At 50.2% G+C, this 23,330-nt stretch overlaps 2 protein-coding genes across 6 annotated transcripts in view; both read right to left on the minus strand.

Annotated features, from left to right (window-relative positions):
• Positions 1-266: 266 nt before the first annotated feature.
• LOC149352928 (protein NDNF-like) overlaps positions 267-23,330 on the minus strand; it is a 163,679-nt gene continuing 140,615 nt past the window's right edge. For all 5 annotated transcript variants that reach the window (XM_089582134.1, XM_089582137.1, XM_089582135.1 and 2 more), the window contains 2 exons: positions 3,947-4,194; positions 267-3,185 (listed from right to left, as the gene is read on the minus strand). In XM_089582134.1, coding sequence (XP_089438260.1) covers positions 2,043-3,185; positions 3,947-4,194 — 1,391 coding nt within the window. In that variant the 3' untranslated portion in view covers positions 267-2,042. The remainder of the gene's footprint in view (positions 3,186-3,946; positions 4,195-23,330) is intronic.
• On the minus strand, positions 9,657-12,030 carry LOC149352929 (uncharacterized). Its single transcript, XM_089585125.1, has 3 exons — positions 11,540-12,030; positions 11,412-11,482; positions 9,657-9,817 (listed from the first exon to the last, which is right to left on the minus strand). The coding sequence occupies exons 1-3, from the start codon at positions 11,854-11,856 to the stop codon at positions 9,657-9,659; spliced, it is 549 nt and encodes a 182-aa protein (XP_089441251.1). The 5' UTR covers positions 11,857-12,030.

The raw sequence follows: 23,330 nt of genomic DNA on the forward strand, positions 1-23,330 counted from the left end.
TTCCAGTGTTCTTCAATGTAAACCGAAGTCCCGATACACGGGCGTTCATGCGTGTTCGCGAGCTCGTGTCCAACGGACGAACGTCGTATCCACTGAGCGACCAAGCCGGCTGTGTTTCGGTGGGACTTCACTAACGAGCTCCAAATATAGTAATTAAAAAAAAGGCCTTTCTCACCAGTTCTGTAAACTCAATAGTTGGTATAGATTTTAACAGTGTGTGGCAGCGCAAGCGTTTCGCGCGTGAAAATGAAAGACAAGAGCGGCGGTTCGGGAGTCCACCCTTGGCATGTATTTGACTAGCGCAAAATCTCTACGTCCCGAGCATCAAGCTTATTATAGAGCAGCGAAGGCAACAAACAGTGCTCCTTGCTTCTTGCGTAGCAAATTGTTCATTCTCGGCGGATGACGATGCCGATTTCACGAGACACAGTACACAGTGGGAAGCCACTTATGAAGGAGAAGACAGTTCATGTAGAGGCCGGGGCGATCTCGATGACGAAGAAAACGCACATGAAGTAAATGACTCGAAGGTGTGTCATTGTTCACCACCGAATCTTTAGACGGCAGAGACTGTTGGTCGAGAGATGAAGTACACAACAATGCAAATGAATAACTAAAAAAAAACGAAGCTGGAACCTCAACAAAAGAGATATGGCGCCTCGCGCGCAGTGCGGTCCCCAACACCCACGAAGTTTCACACTGAGCTGGCTGAGCATGCTGTTCGTGTTGATGCTCAGACATGTGCGTAGGCGTGTGTGTGTGTGTGTGTGTGTGCACTTCGCAGGCTAGGCGCGAAAGGGCGACACCCGGAAGCAGCAGCTACGTTGCGGACGGAGCAACTCAGGTAGCCGTGCGCTGCGGCCCTGTAAATACCGTTTGTTTGTACAGTGATGACGAAGACAGGAATTAGGTATATTTTTACGGAGTATAAATGCATGCTTTCCTGAAGGTTCTGAAACAAAACTCTTCCAATCGATACGCCGGCAGCTTCGCGAAGCGCAAGTGAAAGAAGCGTCGATCCTGTGAGTATGAACCTGCCGAAAATAGCAACTCTAAGTTCACAGTGACAGCACTGTGTGACAGTAATTCAAGGCACGTCCTTCAGAAAGAGTGAGCCCGTGAGCACACGGGTTTACTGAAAGCACGTGTGCAGGCGTCATTCCGAACCTAAGGCCCTAAGTGGAGCGTTGCTGCACATGTCAACAACTGTTCCCGTACCGGCGACTAAGAGCCACGTTTTGTACAATAAAATAACGAAATATAAACCGAAGAAAAGAGCATTATCTCAATCTTGAGTGTAAGTTCCTTACGCGATGCTGCCTTCAAGGACATCTGTAATGAATAAAGTGATGTGCGTAAACATTAGCCATTGCAACAAGTAACAAAATGGAGCAGTTTTAGCCATCACATAATGTATGCGCTCTTCAGCGTTCTTACGCTTTGTTATTTGCATATTACAATGGCGCATGAATGGCCTGTCTCCTCTCGCAAGTGCTGAAATCAGTAACAACAGTAAATACTTTACTCTTTTTGAGCACAACGGTGCCCACCACGCAGTCACAGTTTTCAGCGCACAAAAAAACATGGTCGCATGCAGATCGGCATCGATTTCTGGCTTGCTTCTCTTCCCATTAAAACACCGGCCTGCTGTGTTACCCGCCGATCAGGTCTGGTATAACCAGTCATTCAATCAAGACTAAAGTAATAATAAAGGCTTTTTTCCATCACCTTATTTTTGTCGAATCGCTTTTTGTAACCTACTCCTGTACTGTATACTACTTTGTCGCGCCTGCTTCCTGTGCGATAATACATTACTCTATAAACATGCTCCACTTGAAAATAAACTGCGGTGTGGTGCCTTCAAAACTGGTCTTTAACGTGTCCTGCAATCCGCCCTACTTCATAAGTGCGATAACAGCCACAGATTCAGTCCACAGGCAAGTCGGCTCCTATGGGCTTTGGCCCGTATGGACAATGTTCAACACAACCTTGCCGGCATGAACAGTTGATCCTTCCTCTCGCAACAAGGAACGCAGCATTCTTCATCGTTTCCCCTTTCGGTATGACGAGCTACAGCTTCTGTGCGTTGTGGCCCAAACTTTCTCGTAGGCTAGCGTACGCCCTCTGGCTTTCGTGACGAGAACTTCAAAGACGTAAGTTGTGTCCGGCTGCAGCTTCCTGATCTTCTGCATTATGACGTTCTGGAAGCGGTGCTTGCTGAAACGGTGGTAGCGGCGGCAGCTAACCTTGCCACTCTTCTCTGCCAGCTTCGTCTCGTCGCAAAAGTCCTGCGCTCTGGCGAACACGCCCGAGTAGCTACCGCGGACCTCCTGCTTGAAAATGCAGTAGCGAACTTTTTCATCCAGGGCTGCCTTCCAGGCCAGCGTGACGGAGTTACAAGTAGTCAGTGAGCCCATCACCTTCACTCCACTGTCGTCGGGCAGCGTCGGGAACGGGAACTTGTGGTACTTCTTGCTGACCAGGAGGTGAACTCGGCGCAGCTGCGGAACGGTCGACGATATTTTAATCACGTACGTTCCATTCGACGGATGGTTCAGGGTGAGCGTCCTCGTGTCCATCACTTCTGCAGTGAGCACCTTGGCCTTGCGCAGCGTGACAGACAGCTGTATTGGACCTGGCCCTGAGCAAGACTGCACGAACATCCACACCGTTGGCACGTTGGCGTTGACGGAGTACTTGGCCATGTGTGCGAAGTTGTCCCTCTGGTCTAGCACGATACGAACGAGCTGGTTGTCCTGAATGCGCTGGTTGCCTACGCTTCTGGCAACCACACTTGTGCCCGGATAGGCCGTGCTTGAGTTGGTCTTGACATTCAGCGCGAACACATCGATGTAGTACCTCTGGTCCACCTCGAGGTCTGCGAAGCTGTGCCAAGTCCTGCGGCCGACGCACTCGAAGACGACGTCAGTTTGGGGCCGGACGCCACGCTGCATCTCGCGCGAGCGTAGCGCCAGTTTGCGGCGGGTCCCCTTTTCCCACCAAAAGCCAAAGCCGGAGTCGGGGTGAGGCGGACTGGGCACGTCGCCTCGCAGCGCGCTGTCCACGGCGCACTTGGTGTGGAAGTTGTCTTTGCGGTTGGCGGCCACGCAGTACTGCACCTCCTGGTGGGTAGTGCCTTCGGATGGGCTCGGCTTCCACGTGAAGAGCACACGGCCGTTGCGGACCTGCGAGCAAGAGAGATTGCCATTCCGTCAGCCTTGAATTTGTTGCAGTTTTCACGAATAAATAACAATATAACCCTGTCTACGACGGCAACAAGGCAGGGTAATTAAGCATTAAAAACGTGATGCTTTTCAAAGATGGCATCCGTTCCTTTTAGTCATATGATATACATGAACTCGGTGTGAAGCAGTTAGCTCCTGTTTCATGAGCCTATATTACTCATACCATCGAGCATATCATTCAATGTTTTAGGCAGAGCATGGCATGAAATTCTAAAATCTAAAGGTTTAAGTCGTCCCTGAGTTTCGGCGAACTTGTTAAGAAAGCTTTCTGCGGTCCAGATTTGGTTTTCTGTGAGAAGAAGATAAGAACAGTTCAGAGAGGACAAGATTAATTTTACGCAGCAGATCAAATATGTGCTTACAAATTTTATGCGCCTCCTAAATTACTTCTGAATGTACTCAGCCTCATAATTAGCCTAAACTACAACGCGTGCAAGTGCATGTAGCAGGCGGCTTCCCCTCTTTGTGTCCTGATCTTCCTTCTGCACGTCAAAATTTTTCTAGGTAAAAATAGCAGTTAATTCATTTCTCGCCCTTGTTGCGTAACCGAACATAAGATAAAAGGAGAACAAAGGCCACTCCTCGCCAATTCGCCTACTTAACGATGTTATCCGAAATAACCAAGCGTTAATTTTCACGCGGGTCAAAGCGACCAGCAGCAAGCCCGAGAGTACGCATTATAGCGACAGCAGTGTGCTAACCTGGAGCACGTCCACTTTGGGCTTGACCGGCAGCAGCGGGAACGGGTAGTGGGCGTCAGCGTCGGAGGTGCCGTACACGCGTACGCTGGTGTCCGCAGAGTCCGAGTCGAACTCCAGCATGTAGACGCCTCTCGGTGCATCGCGCCGCGAGAAGCTGAGCCTGCCTCGGCCATAGAACGATCCGCCGACCACGGGCTCTGTCGAGGCTCCATCGTCCCGGTACAGCAGCGCCGATGGGTCCCGGGACTCTGCGCCCAAAGATGAGATACCGTTGTTAGATACCGTTGTCGTGTAGATCTACTGGATATGATGGTGGGAGTGGTGGCAGCTGCTAGGGAGAACGCGCCTCTAGTAGTTTTTAATGCGGTTTCATCGGAAGCCTCATCGGGGGAAAAGGAAATGTGCCGTCGATCATAAAATTCGCCCACTGGCTGGAGAGGAGTGATGTCACCAGACCGGAAGTGACGTCACTTCGGGTAAAGGCACCTAGAACGTATAATGATATCGCACGGCCAACATATAATAGAACCAGGTGTCTGCGTGATTTTTGTAAGTGAATAAGTACAGGGCAGAAATAAAGAAAAGTAGTACAGGGCCCATTGCTGAGACAATAGTGTTAGAAATGGACTGAAAATTATTGAACAAAGTTGAGTGCAAGTGCAGCCCAAAAGAAAAGCAATCATATCTCAAACCGTTCAAATGAAATATCGAATGCAGCGGTAGATGAGCAGGAAAGTTGCTTATCCACGTTAGTGTACACAGCCAACTTTGCAGCACGTTGCTTGGTGATATAGGATATGGGCTATTCCGAAATGATACTGTCCTTATTCCAGTGTACAAATATGCGAAATTCAAAGTGATTTGCTCTTGTCGAGGTCACATGGAAAGAAAAGTGCTAAGGAACATGACCTTGGGACATTCGTTACGGAGAGCAAGAACAAAGGGTGGAAAATAAAAGTGTCCTGCCCCAGCGCCCCTGCCTACCCACGCTGCCAATGGCACAACGACAGGAGCCAGTGAACGGACACAACTGCTGACCCTGCCTTCCCACTGCAAGCAATATTTCGCGCTATCAAGGAAGTCGTAGGCAGAGCACGTAACTAGCTTTGTCCATGCCTGGAGACCAGGGGTACCCAAGCTGCATTTCTGCAGGCTGTGCACAACATCTCCCTCCATTAGCTGCTTTTTCTTTTCGTCTTCACGGCATTTACTTCAATATTTCGCATTTCTTCGCCTCCCCCCCCCCCTCCCCCTCTTCCTTTTGCATGTATTTCAATTCAACGATTTACTCATACTATGTTTATCCACGTAATGATTTTATAACAGCAGCCAAAACCACACGACGCCCATCGCCAACATTGCCACTATCGCCTGCTTTTCAACCGCGACATTTTCAAGGACCCTTGACGACAGCTGATGTCAGGGGTGCAAGCCAAGGCTTGCGCACACTGTAGCACATAGCTGCGGGGTGCACTTAGCAGTCTCGCTTCTCTGAAGCCCGCCAGCAAGCGACTCAGACCGCTGGGAGCCCCGTGGGAGCTGTGTTTAGGCGGCGGCGTCGGCAGCAGCGTGTCTTGAGCCGCTCTTCAAGGGCAAGGCTCCTGTCCCCGACCATAATGACGCTGGTGGCCGGACGCTGACAGACGCCAAGCTGATCGACAAGACGGGAAGTGCGCAGGGGAGGACGCATTTTTCTTCGCCCTACGCGCCTGCTCTCCCGTCTCGATAGTTCTCCGCAGCGATACTGGAGTTGCACCGTGCGGGTCAGGATGTGGTCCTTGCAGGCACAAAAGTAGAGCGACATTTGGACCTTGCGGACATCGCAGATCTGGACGAACCCCAAACCGTGCCTTCTTCAGCGATCCTCAGGAGACACGCGTTGTGGTTAAACACTCCAGCTCTCAGCGAGCCCTCCAGGAATCAAAGCAGTACGCGACCAGCAAACAAGCCCTGCGGTTGGCGGCTGAGTGATACGACGTTCTCGGTGGCCCTGATTGGGTCGGTCTGCGGCCGCGCGCCTTCCGGCGTGCTGCGCGGAAGTGCCGAGGCGGAGTCGCAGTGGCCGCGCGTGACGGCTAAAAGATACGGCCGCGTGGCGCAGCAGCTGGGCTGACAGCGGCAGCGTGCCGCCGCGGTGGCGGGCGGGGGTGCTGAGGAGCGCGCTTTGGCGCGTATTCGTCAGCGTCAGGATCAGACGGAGCGTTAAATTAGGAGAAACCCCGAAAGACGACCGAGACACCGGCGTGCCACGCCACTGACGGATGAAAGAGCACCCGGGACGGAGGGAGGCCCGCCGAGTCCTGCGCACAGCATGTCGTTGGCCCTCGCGTGCCGCCTGAGCGATGGCCGCGGCTGTGAGGCCGGCGGCTACCGCGACGCACGCTGTACAACGAGCCTGGCGCTGCTCAAGGAATCGGCAGAGCACCACCTGGCGGCCATCGCCATTACGCCCTCGGTCTGGACACGCGGCCGTTCAGACATCCCGGCATCTACAACACCAACAGAGAAGGGTCTACGCAGGTAGATGGCACCGCGTTGTGTGGTGTGTGTATTGAAAACCCTCAACGTAAGGTGTCACTACGAACAGCGTCCGTCCAACCGCAGAGAGGTAGTGAAGGATACAAAGACCAAGAAATATGCGGCTACCGCTGCGATACTGATAAATGGATTCCCAACATCAACGGAAACGTGACTTGCCCTCTCTCTCTTTTTTCTATGCTTGGAATACAATTTAGTTCTACGCTCATGAAAAGCGGCGTGAATTTTCGAAAAATAACTTCGGCTCCCTCCGGACCACCCCTTATACAACTTGTAAGTATAGGGGTTGCACTTTTCGGTTTAAACCAATAAAAAAAAAATAAATGACAGAGCGGTTACCGCTGGTTAACGCGAGGTTCATCCGTAGCTGTCTGGGTATTTATACTTAATGGCATATTGTGGTAGAGAATATGAGAGCGACCTCACATCTATATAGTTCTAAGGCGCTCTTTTTGTTTTCCACACACAGTCTCGTTTTTCATCTATAGGTATCCTCTCCAGTCGGCTGCTCGAGAAGTGCAGCGCCGCCGATGGTTCTCTCGTCGGGCGGCGCGTTTCGCAGAGGGTGCCGCAGATGGACTCCATCGTTCTCGACATACTATCCCTCCTCCTTCCACGGTAACCGCCCTCCGGATCGTTCCAGTGGTAGCCACATGCGGTTGCGCCTTCCTACGCTGTCTAGATAACCTTCGTCTTTTGCGGTAACCCTCCTACTCCATTCATGGAAATTAGCCTCCAGGTGGTTGCCCTCCCTCCTCCTTCAAGGGTAACCACGTTCCAGATGGTTACCGTGCTGCGCATTCATACCCTCTCGCCGTACCCTTCTCCTTCCGCGGTACTCATCATCCGGTTGGGAATTTCTTTGCTCTCGCCCCACCTTCCTCCTTCAATTGTAAACACCTTCCGGACGGTTACCGTTGTAACCACCGTCTGGTTACGCATTCCCACACTCTCGCCATACCCTCCTACTTCCAGGGTAAACATCCTCCGGTTGGAGATTCCATCGCTTTCTCCGCATCGTCCTCTTCCACGGTAACTGCCTTCCGGTCGGTTCCTATGGTAACCACCCTCCAGTTACTCCTTCCTACGCTCTCGCCATAAAGGCTCCTTCCATGGTAACTTTCCTCGTGCTTCCAGGGTAACTACCCTTCGGATGTTTCCCGTGGTAACCACTCACCAGTGGCGCATTTCTCCACTCCCGTCATACCTTCTCCTTGCACGGCAACTACTCTCCGAGTGGTTCCCATGGCAGCGCATCCATCGCTTACGCCGAAGACTACGACATACTTCTGGGACGCGAATACCAGGAACGGGCGCTTGACAGCTATCACTGTAAAACGATAAAATTCTTATTACTGGCTCGTTGAAAACAAAATAAGACAGAAGGAAGAAATGTTGCTAGCCGCGGCATCTGCTATCGATGCACGGCTAGTGGAAATAAAAGGGAAACGGAGAAGACGGGGGGAAGAGGGGAGCGATAGAAAGAAAGGACAGGGGTAGGGTTACACTGTGCATACATAATCCACAAAAATATACGTAAATCACGGTAAAGTGCCGCGCCCGCGCGCGTGTGTCGAAAGGCGCACTTGCATAGCAAGCGGGCGGTCTCGGCACGCGTAATTTTACGCGCGCTGAATTCAACTTTCGAAATTCAGGCGCCAGGGCGCATGCGTAAAACAATAACCCGAGGGGCGGTATTGTCCGGCGCATGCCCACTAGCGTCACGCTAGTGCCCTATCCTGCTACAGGCTATCAAGTAGGAGTTCAACTACGTCAAAGGATAAAGTGAAAGTGCGGGAGCCAGGAGCGAGGTGAGATGGTGTACCTTTGGATTAAGTAGAGAAGTGCATTTTGAGGTGTCGCTTCGTTACCTAACACGCCTCTGCAGGCTGGGAGGCTCTACCTCATCTCCAAACGTCGTCTATTAGCGTAGCGCTGTTCGCTTTCCTCGTCCGCTCAGGGTGTGGTTACTCGGTTAAGTAATAGTGCACTGCATGCGAAGACACACGAAACCATGCGCAAATGCCACGAAAAAGTGCCGTGTTCTGGCTACCGCTATGGTTAAGCAGCAGTTTTACCGCTGTCGTGAGCCCGCAGACCACGTGATGCTCCACACTCTCGCTCAAGCTAGCGCAATAACCCAGGTGAGACGGCAAACATTCCATCAGTTACCTTCCGCTATTTGCTTTTATTGGTTGTAGCATTACCCAGCTCCTGCAAATCCTTCTTTTGGCTAAACAAAAGCTTTCCCTCCCTCTCTTTCTGCAAACACACATATAAGCGCTTTACCGGTAATTAACGAAAACTTATGCGTTAACTATTGCGTGAGAACTGCGCTCTGAATAAATCAACACTGAAAAAAGTTCACCGACTTTTCAAAAAAAGAACGTAAAATTCCAACCGCTAGATATAAACTAAAATGCTCGCCTTCTGTCTATAATTCCAAGAGAAGTTCACCCATATGAGCATTCGATGGGCAGAAGCAAGTGGTTGCATAATAAAAAGTGCAGTATACAGAAAAACGGGGACTGACGAAAAGAAAGAAAGGTATGGCATACGTGATTTAACGTACCAAAGCCACACATGGGCTTTAACATGTACTGACAACGCACAGCACACGGGCGCCTTTCGTGTTTCGTCACCATCGAAACGCGGCTGCAGCGGCCGGGATTGAACCCGCATCCTAGGGCGCAGCAGCCGAACATGCTAACCACCGCGGAGGATGAAATGAAGAAAGAAAAGAAGCGACAAGAAAAGAATGGAACAAACAAACGAATGAACACAGTGCGAAATAAAGAAAAGAAAAGGAAAGCAAATCCTGCGGCGCTGTTGAATCGCGTACAGACCTCAGAGGCGATCCAGTCAAGCCAACAGCTGATCATGCATCTCTAAACGAACTGAATACCTCGGCGCACTGTACACAGCTTTCTAAAGCGACACGGATATGCCGGGGGATATTAAACTCTTCTGCGCTACCTTCATTTTAGCCGCGCTTACCGAACTGAAGTTCTTAGCGAGAGCGGGTGGGCCAGGAAATACGCTTGCTCATATATTTCGCGCAAAGATGTCGGGCGTCATAATGATCAAATTGTTGCTTTTAACGATTCTGTTTGTAGGGCCTACTAACTATACCTGTAAAATTGAAAAAGGAAAGCTACTGCGGTCGTTTATCTCACCAGTCAGGTGACGCCATGGCGTCAGCTGCAGCGTCAGTACCAACGGCGGCGGGGCGTAGAGAGGGGAAAAGTCGGTACATGGTCTGGTCTTCCACGCCTCGTTCTCCTCTACGCGAACCTTTCGTACGTGCTGAGTGTCCGCCGTAGCGTGATGCATAGCAGCGCCGCCGAAATAATGCAGTTTAAACACAGGCTTCGCGGCCGGCGAACCCAGCGTGAAACCAGAAGCATGCACTCATTTTCTCTCTTTACTGCTAGTTTTCTGTTTGATGGGATAACAGAGGCGAACAAATGGTGCCAGCCTCTCCGTCTCCACCCTGCTGCTGGTCGCCGAGATCTTAGCATACTCTGCTCCTTCGGCTTCGCGTTGTGTGTTCTTCGGGATTTGTTTGCGTCTGGCCTGTGCATAAACATTTGTCTCTCTGACGGAGCTGCTTATGAAACGAGAACGCTCGCCGCCAATCGAGCATCGTCTCGTTTCAAGTTTGTTTCAACGAGGGGGACGAAGCCTTTACGGCTGGAAGATTGAGTAACGCAGCGATAGATGAGCGGTTCCTCACCTTGAGACGCGGAAAGCGGCACACTTTCCAGTGCGCGGCAGATACACTGTGGCTGTTGACAAAGCGATCTCCCAGGAATGTGTCGATACAAGCGTATCACGCCAAAGTACCTCATGCACGAGGAGTGTTTGTTCTCTCAGTGTGTGTTCTGCAAGCTTTTCTTTCTTTTCGCGACACTGCGAAACTAGCGCTGTAGTTCTTTCGTCCTCAACTCAATTTTTGCGTCAGAAGAGATTAAAAATTATAAGCACGAGTGGCAATAACTACGCACCGCAAAATGATCAGCCTGGTATTGAATCGTTGCCACTGAAGATGTACATACGAAATGACGCGAGCACATCTTGGCCTTTGAAATGAAGCGTACCTTCTGTTAACTAACAGCAAAAAAGTATAGCGTTTCTGTCATTTTACAATGCTGCTTTAAAATCAGCTGCCTAAAGGTGGTGATAGCTCCTAGTGTCTTATGATTGCACAGGAATGCGTGGCTAAATAATACCTGCCAAGGGTTGATTTTGGGAAATTTTCTCATTTTCTACACCTGAACATGAACTGCCTATCTTGCCTAAAGGCCCAAGCAACGTAGCAGAGTCTACCATATGGTCCTCCTGTCGGTTCTCGGGGTGGACGGACACACACACACACACGCGCGCGCACACACACACACACACACACACACACACACACACACACACACACACACACACACACACACACACACACACACACACACACACACACACACACACACACACACACACACACACACACACACACACACACACACACACACACACACACACACACACACACACACACACACACACACACACACACACACACACACACACTCACTCTCACTCACTCACTCACTCTCTCTTCATGCAACCGACCAGAAGTGTGATAGGTCAGGCGCCAGGGGTTTATGCCAAACAGCACTGCACCTATTCCTTTTCTCCACACACTCACCAAGACAAACTGTCTCTCTCTCTCTCTCTAGGACAGGAAGACCACTATGGAGGGCCCAGACAACGCACAAAAGTTTGGGCTCATGTGTTTTTCATGACACTGTGATAATGAAATGACGACGTCGAAAAAGAGAAACCCACACGCAAAGGCTCCACATCCAAATGAACGTTTAAAAGAACAAAACACATACATTCGCACAATTTAACAATTAAGCGAAAAAAAAACGGAGCCCCGAGTGCAGGGCGGCCTCTTCACCCACGACGAGCGTCGACTGCACCTTAGAGTCTACGCGTCGACTGCACTTTGGAGTCTACGCTGCGTCGACTGCACCTTGGAGTCTACGCTGCGTCGACTCCCGAGGCAGCACCAGCTTGGCCAGAACCGTCGTGGCAGCCAGGATGCAGCAGCCGTGGAGTCGCAGTGCCTGGTGGTGCTCTACCGTTGTGCCGCCGCAGGCGTGCCCAGTCTTCAGGGTCGAGTCGTGGGAACACTCGTGCGTGCCCTTGGCTGTCTGCACGGTAGGCTTGCGCGACGGCAACGGCAGCACTGCTACAGGCATCTGCTCCGGCTGGCACGAACGGTCCCGCGGCGCCATGGCGCTCACAGCCGTGACTGCAGCCGTCATGTCGGACTCAGTCTGGGCCCGAGCCGTGGCGAGAGTGCTACCCATGGAAGGCCGGACAGCGCGATTCTGGACGGACGTGGGCTTGACGTACTCGGAGCGCCGCAGGCCTCGGAGGAGCAGTAAGCACAGTCCCTCGTCCAGAAAGCCCGCCAAGTGACCTCGAAAGCGTGGGTCTCTCACTTGAACCGCAGTGGCGTCGTACTGGACGAAGTTAATGGCTCAGGAACGAAGCTATGCCTGCGCTCGCCAGTAACCTCCACGTCAACTGGCAGCGCTGGCGACACCACAGTGGAGATCACGGGGACACTTCGACATGTGTGCCGCCCAAAGTACGAGTATGCAGTAAGGCCCTTGACCTATAGTCAACTTTTTTTGGTAGTGTATGTAAAATAAAATTATATTTTAACGACACGGGCATTTTCGTCGTCGTTTTCGTGTAGAGAGCCAGCTGCTGCAGCTCTACATTTTGCGTCTTCTTTCTCTTTATCCTGATCAGGTAGAACTGTCGTTCCTAAAGTGAGTGAAAGGGCGCAGCGCTGATCGGTGTGACGCCCTTTTAGCACATCCTGTGTTGCGCCAGGTACGCACGCTGACACCACGAGATTTTCCTGAACTTGACACACTTCACGCACAACTTGTCGACGCTAGCACTGGAGCACTGGGTTATTATACCAAGTGTTTCAGGGAAGCCCGCCACTAATTTTTAAAAATAGGATTTTTCGGGTAACGAAAAGTTTTTTTTTTTTGCTGCATACCAGTGTTGGTGGATGCCAAAAACAGGCAAATCTTGTTAACTAGTAAATTGATTAACTCAATTGTAATAGTTAACTTTTTAACTATTATCGACAGGCGCCAGCTTGCAATCAGAGATTAGTAGCCGTTCGTTAGTAATACCCATCTCAGTTTTTAGAACTTCGAAATCGCGATTACCCTCGCCGCTAGGGCTCAACTAATTTGCGCCATTTCTGACGTAATTTGAAAACCGCGCGCTTGCGGGAGGGCGCAAAGCGACGTCAAAGAAATCGCGACCCTCCGTGACGCACGTACAACGTGTCATTGTCTGCCCGCCAGTTGCGAAGTGGCGAGGAACGGGGAACAGCGCAGCACGGGCGGGGCTGAGACTGTCGCGTGCAATTGCGTCATGGAGTGTCGTGATTTCATTGACGTTTCTTTGCTCCCTCCCCAAGCGTGCGGTTTTCGAACGGCACGAGAAATGGAGCAAATTTAATGTTGCGCCACAAAGGCGAGGGTAATCGTGTTTTCGAAACTCTAAAAAATCATATGGCTATTACTGACGGCCGGCTACAAATCTCTGATTGGAAGCTTGCGCCTGCCGGTAATAGTTATAAAGTTAACTATTAAAATTTAGTTCATCGCTTTACTATAGTTAACATGTTTCGCCTGTTTTTTGACGTCCGTCAGCGCTCGCATTACTATGCCGCAAAAAAACTTGCCTTTATCGCAGAAAGCCTGGTTTAAAAAATTATTGGCGGGCTTCCCTGAGACACTAGGTGGTATATTCACAGTAAGAAAAAGACTAACATCGCATCAGGTGCGATGGCTTTACACAATTGTGCTTTTAGGCACCTCCCGAAATTGCACCAAAAAAGTAGTCTACGATGAAACTGGCCAATGGCCTGCAGTCTATTTTTCTTAAGATTAACGCTAGATAATATTGAAGAATGAAGAGAGACATGATAACCATTGTCTTCGCTTTTGCACTCCATAGCTAGCGTTCTAACAGCGGCCGTGGACTGAACATCCCGTCCCTAGTTCAAGGCTCTTATTTTCGCAGTTTTCGGTGTCATTGTTCCACCCCGACAACTACAGAATTGAATTCGTTTGTTCTTACTTTTTTTTTATTAGCGGAGCCCCTGCAACAACAGTACGCCAACGCGCTTGTTTAGCAGCAGCTTGGCGTAGTCGCGTTCGTATTTTGCGTGCAGCCTTGCGCGGCGACAAACGCTGCTTTAGGACGTCTACAGGGATGTGTGACTTGGATTCAAATCCCGCTAACCACTTATTTATCCTAATCTCAGTATAGTAACGATACGATAGTGACGGCATACTGACCATTCTTCCCTCAACAAAGGTTGCCCCTTTTCACTACTCGCCTTTTCGCGGCCGTGGCGTCTCCGCGATTTCAATGTTAAGCCTTCGCGCGCTGACGGGCCCTCTCAATGCTCTCGCATTTGAAATGTTATACGACGCGGCCCTGGGAAAATTCAGTGAAAGGTTCCGCGCCGTGGTAACCGCGAATGTTTAGTCGCCGTCCTTCTTCTTCTTCTTCTTCTAGCCCGCTCTTCTGCATCGTCGTCTTTCAAAATAGCCACCGCGTCGCCTCTCTGCGAAAGTGCGTCTTGGTAAACTGATCAAATCAAATGCAGTATATATTTTCCGTCAGAAAGAAATCAACGGAGGAGGCTCGAGCAAAAAGTGAAACATGTTCACTTGATTGCGCTCAAGCCCCCTTCTTGCGCTCTTCAGTTGCTTCAGAAGCATGCGCCTTGGTGATGATCTATGCTGAGTTTAAGACTTCTCCTCGTTTTTGGCGAAGGCTTGCGTCTTGCAGTTTCTTGATCACAGCGCACTCATGGACGAGCCGCTGTTGATGTCACGCGTTCTTGCACAGAGGTGTTTAAGTTCTCTTTCCCGGCTACAACTTTTTTTTTTATGCAGCTATGGAATTCAAAGACGTTACTTTCAAATAAAAGTTTGGAATTCCCCTTTTCCCAGGAGTACGTTGCTTTTGATATAGTCCCTCTCCACCAGAGGAAGACGTACTTCGACCACCGGTGCGCAAGTCTCTCCATGGTGTTGTAGATGAAGGAGGGCGGCTGTTGGCGGCACAATGGCGCGCAGCATTGGTGACCTGTTCGTCGAAGGCGAATCGCAAACCGCTCGGATGCTCCCTTTTCTTAGAAAAGAGGCAGAAGTCGGATAGCGCGAGACACGGGCCGTAAGGGGGGCGAGGCTAAATGTCGTCGAACTGTCGCCCTCGTTCTTCTGCATGCAAAAACTAGCGCAGCGGTGGGGAAGGTTCATCGCCCGTGGAGGAGGCTATATCGAAAAGTTATGTGCTCTTTCAATTCGATCATTCAAAAAGTTTGATCCCGGGAAGCAAATCTATTATGACGAGTGCATGTCCTTGTGCTACTCTGCAACGTTGGGATGGCGCCTGTGAAAGTTTTTCGATGTGATGTTGACGCGAATTTGGGGATTTCGCACCGGTGGCTAGCTTGCCCTTCTTGTAGGAATGATCAATATGCTGGGATATCGTCAGAGGATATGATGCGCGACCGTGATGTAAGTACATTCCGACGAAAATCAAACGCTTGCACAAGAGGCGTTTGGCTTACTGAGGACACGCAAAGAAATGGAGCAGAGGCTTACAAGGCGGGCTTTTCATCACAGCTCGCCCGCACTGCGCATACAGTCCCAGGGCTGCGCGCATGGTTTTGCCGCCATTTTTGGTTTTCATTGGGACAAATTTTCGAGCACCTGGGTCTGTGCGCTGTTCTCGAAATGTTCGTTTAAGAAGAAACCGACGAGACACGTTGCTACGCTTAAGACATACCTCGTGTTTACATTGAAATTAGTAGCAACGACGTTGAGAAAAAGCTATTGTAATTTGTAAATGTCTGTTACAAAGCAGTTAGATGTAAAAAGTCTCTGTCGTCGATCAAAAATCGACAAGCCACTTGGCAGAAATGTATTCATTCCCTTAGGTTTCTTTTATTTAGATGATAGCGAAAATTTATTGCGCAAGGGCATCTGCGGCCAAACAGTGCCATGGCACAAGGTATTTTTCGTTTGTTCAAGGTGGGGTGAAAGAGCCATTTCCCAAGCATTTCACAATGAACAAGCCGAGCTCCAGACTAGGAGGAAGCTTGTACCCGTTGTATCACCGGTGGGTACCAGGCGGCACCGGGGATCGAACACCGCACCTCCCGCATACGAGGCAGATGCTATTCTTCTTTCTTTCTTCTTTTATTTCTTACTTTTCTTTTAAGATGAACTTTCGGTTTTGCTGACACGCCTTGCATACAGGGGAACCGCGTCCTCCACGTCAAAACCACAGCAACAACAGAAGACTCGTGCGGACATGGGACGACGTTCCCACACACAGCGTCCGTAATAAACGCCTACATATGTCATGCCAACACAGCTGCCATTTATCAACGTGAATTCGGGCATAGCCAACGGTTCCCCGTATCGTCGAATCTCTTTAATCAAACAAGAACAGACAACCGTTCTCCCTAGCAGGGGCCTTCCTTTTTCTAATTCCCAGTCTGCAGGCCCCCCGTCACAGGCCGAGGAGTGAGGAGAGCCACATGACGTGCCTCGTTATCGGAACAGCTGCCAAAATTGTGCTCGACGCACCTCCTCGCGGCGTTTCTTTTGAAGTGCACGGGGGACGGGGCCAGCCGCTGTGCTGTGCTCTCGCAGCCAACAGCACGCACTGAGAGCGACGCCAAAGGCTCGCCACAGAGGACGCAGCCGAGCATCCGCACTCTTTTCGCCAGCCCACACAATCGCCAGCTAAAATATGTGCGTGTGTTATGAAATTATTTGCATTTGCTATTTACGCTACTTTATCGACGCAGCAAAACCGAAAGCGTTTGTTTTTCGCATACAGCAACTCCTTCTAGCCCCGTGCACAGTTTACACTTGCCTGCAGTTACAAAGACTTACACTGGTATTGCTTATGGAGAAAATTCAAAATATTCAAATGCTATGTTCAAAATATTCACAATGCGGCAGTATCTAGAGCATAGGAAGGTTCGAAAGGTTTAAAAATGACTATCAGAAAAGCACGGGTGCAGTGCGCCACATCACCCTATAGAGCGTTAAAATCGCATCCAAGTCACTCAAGACACTCAGAAACATTAAAGAGGACTGCCTTCAGCAGCTTGCTTGAAATGTTCCTTGGCGTTTTTTAATGGAACAACCTATTGATAACATTTGGGCAGTTTTCTTTCGGTTGTAATGCCAAACTTTTCTTTCATAAAATTTTAAACTGGCAGCTCTATATCCCTGCATAGAAACAAGAAGGCTGATTCGATGGGCGAGGAAAATGAAATGGGAAATAAAGTGGAGCAAAGAGAGGCACAAATTTGCAAAATAAACTTGATTTTCTTGTTCATGCCTAGTATCATCCTATACTTTCATATGACTGAATCACGCCTGGTCTCCTTAGGTCCTATTTATTTGACGGCTTCGGGGAGGCAATGCTTGAAATTAAGAATCTAACGGAACAGAATTGCGAGTCGAAGCTACTCAGCGTGAGCGCACAGCTTTCGCTGCTTTTGTGCGCAGGTCACAGACGCCTACCTCTCAAAGTTTGCGCTCCAAGCGATCGCGTGTTTACACACACGACTGACAGCCTGTCTTTTAAACGCCAACCACGCGAAGAAAGGAGCGCGCGATGCAGATTGGGCGCGTGCTCGAGCGCCCACTCTACAACAAGCACGCGTGTTCGAGAGAGGCAAGAAGCAGGCCTCACATGCCGCTTACGCAACGCCGCCATTGTTGCGGCGTAAGACTAGGCCGCCATACCTTCAGGAGAGCGCGTTGCGGTCTTGCCTGCGCAGCTCGTGCAAAGTTGACTGCCGTTTGATATTTTTTTTTCCCCTGGGCCCTTTGTTTACTGCGTCGGCGCTTTCTCGCGGGTGTCGAGCACGTCGCTGCCTTGCCACCACTGCTCCAGCGCGGGGCCGGGCGGCCGCGCAGGAAGGAAGACCCTCGTCGGAGCCTTCTATACGCGGTCCCCCGCAGACCTGGGCCGACGACAAACGCGGCGCCTATTTCGGAGCGGCGTCCCCGCGCCCGGCCGCAGGGTTCACGGCCGCCACACCGGCGGCAGCAGCAGCAGGCGCGCATTGAAGGAGCGCGGAAGACGGGTCGCGCACGCGTCGGGGTTGACCGCCCAAAATAGACGGCGTCTTGCGTCCCCCCCTTTCCCCCTTGCTCCCCTGCGGGTGCGCTCTTCAGCGTCTTCTAATTGCCGTAGAAATGCGCCTACTCGGCACTGGCTGGGCGGACATCAATTCCATCACGGCGACGTTACCGCCGGCTCGGAACATATTTATAGAGCGAACGGCACTCCGCGCCGTTAGTTCGTCCATCAGTCATGCTGAGGCGACGTCAAGCGCACGGGACACCGTGATCCTCTCGATCAGATTCATCTTGGAGACACAAGCGCGCCACCAATGAACGCGAGTGCGGGTCTAGGAAGCGGTCGCGCGCGGTTCCGCAATCGCGTACGCTTGCCTTGGACTGGGCTGCGAGTTGACCGGGCGGTTCCATTATTCAACCAAAATCTGTCATCCTCTCTCCGTTTCGGCGCCTCCGGACTTGACAGGCCGGCAGTTGTGCTTCGATCTTCATATTTGTGGAAAGAACAGTGACCGTTTGTAAGCTCCCTACTACTTCGATATGAGCTGACACAGTATCACGTGGGGACAAAAACGAAATCATGACAAGCAGCTAAAGGTGATGAGAACACGTTTTCAAAAAGCTGCGCGGGAGGACACTGGGCTCACTAACCGATTCTGAGGTGTTCAGAATCACTGCTCACAGAAGCGATGACATTTAGATTCAGATGGAATTCAAAAGCACTGCAGTGATCTTATTGCAATTTAACACTGCGACCGAAACAAACATATACACAAGCCTATTACGACGCCGTCATTCACTGTCTTCGTTTTTGTTTGAAGCAAAAACGGGAAAGGTGCTACACATAACGTGCCAAAGGACTTACAAAAAAAGATTTATCTGCTTTATCTAAAAATACATGCGCTTTCGAAAAGCTTGCGGGTAAAGCAACCCCTCCAGCACACGTAACTCGTCGAAATAGCCAATATTTGTTGGGTCACAGCGCCGAGGGTAACTGCGTTTTCGAAGTTCTAAAAGCTTATACATATATGTATATTACTTACGGTGGGCTCATTACTCAGTTGATGCCTTATTACAAATGTACTCGACCTTGGGGGATTTCCCTAAACATTTGAGCAATACTTACAGTGGGCTAACGGCTTCTTAATAAGGAGACTAACACTAATAGTTAAAAAGTTAATTATTCAATGTTAGTTAACCAGCCAACCAGTTAGCACGTATAAGCTGTATTGTGATGCGCTACCCCGCTGACAATGCTATGCCGAAAAAACGCTCTTCGTACTCAAAAATCCGATTTTTCAAAATTGCAGAAAATCTTAGGTGAAACAAACGGTTACAGGCGGCTTCACGAACACTTTCTAAAACTCTTAAAAATTGGGTGGGAAAAAATAGGAGGATAATCTTTTCAGGAACAAACCACCAGCCGCGGCGGACGTCAGTTACTCAAAAATTATGCTAATCAGTTCTTGACTTACTATTGCTAGTTTAATTTAATTAGCAGAGTCAGTCAGTTAGTGCCCTGGCGACTTCGTATAGCCTTTCTACGAAACAGATTAACACAGCGCAACGGAACGAGGACAAGAAAGAAGAAAAAACACGAAACACAGGACGGGCGCTGACTACAAACTCTTGATTGCGTCACAAAAACCAGCTCAATCTATACCATTTTCCTGGACCACGCGATACACTGTCAGCCAGTGGACATTGCGAAGGAACGTGGCAAGTTCGTTGTTTCGTTTGTTTTTTTTTTCGTTCTCGTTTTTTTCCTTCGTTTTTTTTTTCGTTTTTGTTTTCCGTTTTTTTTTTTTTTGTTTTTTTTGTTTTCGCTTTTAGCCTACTGACTGCCTTTTGCTTAGCAAGCTATCATTTTTTTTTTTGGTAGTCTAATTTTACACCCCCTTTTCTTCGCCATTTCACCTCTGTCATCGTCGCGTTTCATCTACTTGATACTGCCAATGGCACCGCCGATGTTAGTGGCAGACGCACATGCGCGATTCTCATGCATTTGCGCCTTCTCGATCTCTTGAGTGATGTATATAGCTCCAAGATTTCGTTTGTTTGCCGTACGCATTTTCCCGCTTTTCAGAGCTGTAGTTGTCTAAGGCCTGTAGTTGTTTCATGCACACCTTTTATCTCTGGTCCGTTTATCATTATTTTAGTAATCAGCAGGCCCGCGAGGCGACGGCGAGGCAACGCCTCGACGTCCCCACGTGGGAGAGCTAAGGCCCCGTCGGCGAACGCTCTGCAGGACTATGAATAAAGTTGTTACCAACCAACCAAATTGCATGTTAGCGCATGCACTTGTCATGAGTTCATTTTCTCTGTGTAATGACCGCCTATCGTGTAAGGCGTTCCTTGCAATGTCCGCTGGCTGTCAGTGTATCACGTGGTCCAGGAAAATGGTATAAATTGTGCTGATTTTTAGGACGCAATAAAGAGTTGGTAGTCAGCGCCCGTCCTCTGTTTCGTGTTTCTTATTTCTTGTCCTCGTTCCGTTCCGATGTGATAATCTGTTTCGTAGAAAGTATGAACCAACTAGCCTACACCAGAATCCTCTTAGGTCGTACAGCCACGGCCAAGACGATGCGACATCAGTTTTTGGAACGAAGAAAAGGTTTTTTTTAAAGCCTCGCAGCACGATAAGGTCGTTTGCTTTTTTGCATAAAAAACAGAAAATGAACGCAGGAGGGGAGCAGGAAATACACTGTGAACGTAGCGTTAGGTGGTGGCGTTTTACAATGCTGCCGGCACCCAGTTCAAACTGCCCATACTGTTGTACCACGGCGTGCACTTTCTTTGCATCCTTAAAGATGACTGCTACGTAGTTGGCGACGACTATATCTTTCGTCAAGCGTCAAGTGATTAAACAAAAGAAAATGCATGCCGCTGAACAATATATCGCTGGAGGTTTCAATTGGGCATCGTCAGCACTGCAACACGTCACCAGCAAACGTTGTGTTTGCATTTGCACTGAACTTCCTGAAGTGCCACCAGCCTATTCTGTTGTGTGCGAAAAGAAGCATCACATATTTCTTGGCGCTACACGTGTCTAGTGACTGCTTTCATTGTTTCAAAAAATGAACGGGTATCTCCTTGTCCGTGGCCACGGACTCACAATTGACCCTAATCTCCAGGTTGCGCTAATTAAAAGAAGATAAGCAAATTTTGTTGAATTTAACGCCACATTCAAGGTAACTGACGTCCGCTGCCGCTGACAGTTTGTTCCTGAAAAATAGAAATATTTTGGTTCATTGGGGTTCAACGTCCAAGAGCAACTCAGGCTATGAGGGACGCCGTAGTGAAGGGCTCCGAAAATTACGACCACCAGGGGTTCTTTAACGTGCACTGACATCGCACAGTACACGGGCCTCTAGCATTTCGCCTCCATCGAAATTCTACCGCCGCGGCCGGGATCGAACCCGTGTCTTTCGGGTCAGCAGCCGAGCGCCGTAACCACTGAGCCACCGCGGCGGGGCAGAAATATTTTGAATATTTTAAAAGTATTGGCTGAAACACCCGATATACAAGCGCCGGCTCTACGGTACCATGCTGCTGCTCAACGAGCGCGATGCAGTGCTGGCGCAGGCGATCAAGTCTCCACCGGTCCGAGCTACGGACGCACCCGGAAATTTTACAACATATGCGTCTACTGCAGCAAGCTGTAGCGATGTCAGCATGCATATCTGAAGGTACACAACATATGTAAGAACTCAAACTAAGCCTCGTGGCAAGCGTTCGATTAAAAAAAAATATAGGAGTGCACTGAACCAATGGGCGCTCCGCTCTGTGACTCACTCCAGAAAGGAAAACTCTGCCTGGTTAGGAGAAAAAACTTTATTCTCTACTCAATTGGAGCAGTATAGGGGTAGCTCCGGAGTTTTCTTCTAGTCTAGGGCTGCCACCGACAGAGCCGCCGCACAGGCTCGGTCTATGAAGGCGAGGTGGTCCTCCAGGGGTATGCGGGTCAAGGCCGCCTCAAATGCTCCAATGTGGGACTTTTGTGTGAAGGCACTCCGGGGTTACGTTGGCAGGCCCACGTGGTGTGGAATAGTGCAGCCCTATCCCTGCAATGTGGACATCTATCCTCACACCTAGTGGGATGAATTTTGCTCAGCATGTATAGGCACGGAAAAGTGCCTGCCTTTAGCTGGCGCCAGCGTGTAGCCTTGTCTTTGATGAGCTTAGGGTAAGGCGGAGGACACCGTCTCATACTGTCCATTATGTGTCCCAGTATTACGCTGTACCGTTGGGGCACATGCTGATGTAGCCACGCTTCAGTCCCCGTTCGGTAAGTGCGGTCTCGAGCGATGGCGTCAGCCGCGTGGTTCCCAAAGAGCCCCGCGTGTCCGGGTGCCCATAATATCTAGTGTTTGATTCTGGGGATTGTACCCCCATGTTGAAGAATGAGTCGCATGGCCGTCTTGTCTAGTCTTCCGTTGAGGTTATTTCTGGAGGCTTAATTGCTGCAAGTCGGTGATCATGGTCAGAGACTGTACCCACGCGTTGCCGATGGCTACCGCTAGAGCCACAGTGACCTCTTCAGACCCGGTAGGTTTGCAGTCTCTGATGGTGGCGGTGGCGATTTCTCTGTACGCAGAGTCCACTGCCGTAGCAACAGCCGCTGATCTTCCAGCGTAGCAAGCAGCGTCCACGTAGACGACGTCCGCCCAACTCGCCAATCATTTTTCGAAACTCTTGACTCCCGCTTCCCCCTGCCTCGGTGCAGTCCCAGGTGCATGTGGCGTGGAATCTGGAGGGCCGTGTAGGACCAGTAGGACACCCTAATTTCGCCCGGGACGTCAACGACCTCTTTGATGTTCTCGAGGTAACCTCGGCAATTATCTTCAGTATAGATCTGTCGGCCTTCGTCAGTAGGAGCCGTTCAAATTGGGAGCTGAGTTGCGCCTCCTGACGTTCTAGGTAGCTGTCGGTGTCGCAGAGGTCCACCAGCTTACTTGTAGAGGTCTGCTTGGGGAGGCCCGGGGCAACCTTATAAGCTTTGCGAAGCAGTGCCTCTACCTACTCGATTTCTGAGTTAATCAGGTTATGATACGGCAGACTGTACTAGTCCCTGCTGACGACCAGGGCTCGTACCAGCCTCACCGTAACTTCTCCCCTAAACCCACTTCTGTTGTTTGTGACTCCGGTGATCATGCGAATCACCTGGGCCATGGCTGCGGACAGGAGTCTGAGCGTGTGGTCTAGTTTGCGCTTGGACTGCAGTTACATACCCAGTATTCACAAGGTCTGAAATTCTGGAATTACTTGCTCGGCAAACCTCCAGCTTAACGAATTTGTCATTTCTTGTGCGGTGTAGTCTGATCATTTCGAACTTGTCTGGCGAGCAGGCGAGGCCACACTCACTGACGTACTGGTTCACGCAATTCGCAGCTTCCTGTGACCGATCGTTCTTCTTCCCGAGCGAACCCTCGCTGGCCCACACCATGATGTAGTCAGCATATACCGCGCGTCAAATGCCTGGGATTCTATCAAGCCGTTCCGGGAGTCCGGACATGGCGATATTGAAGAGTATTGGGGAGACCACCGTTCCCTAAGTGTGTCCTTGTTCGTCATCTTGATGTCGGAAACTCAGGTCACCCGTGCCAATTGTTGCTGTTCCA

Source organism: Amblyomma mixtum, chromosome 3 (assembly GCF_055824585.1).
Source record: "Amblyomma mixtum isolate Tamu chromosome 3, ASM5582458v1, whole genome shotgun sequence".
NCBI lineage: Eukaryota > Metazoa > Arthropoda > Arachnida > Ixodida > Ixodidae > Amblyomma > Amblyomma mixtum.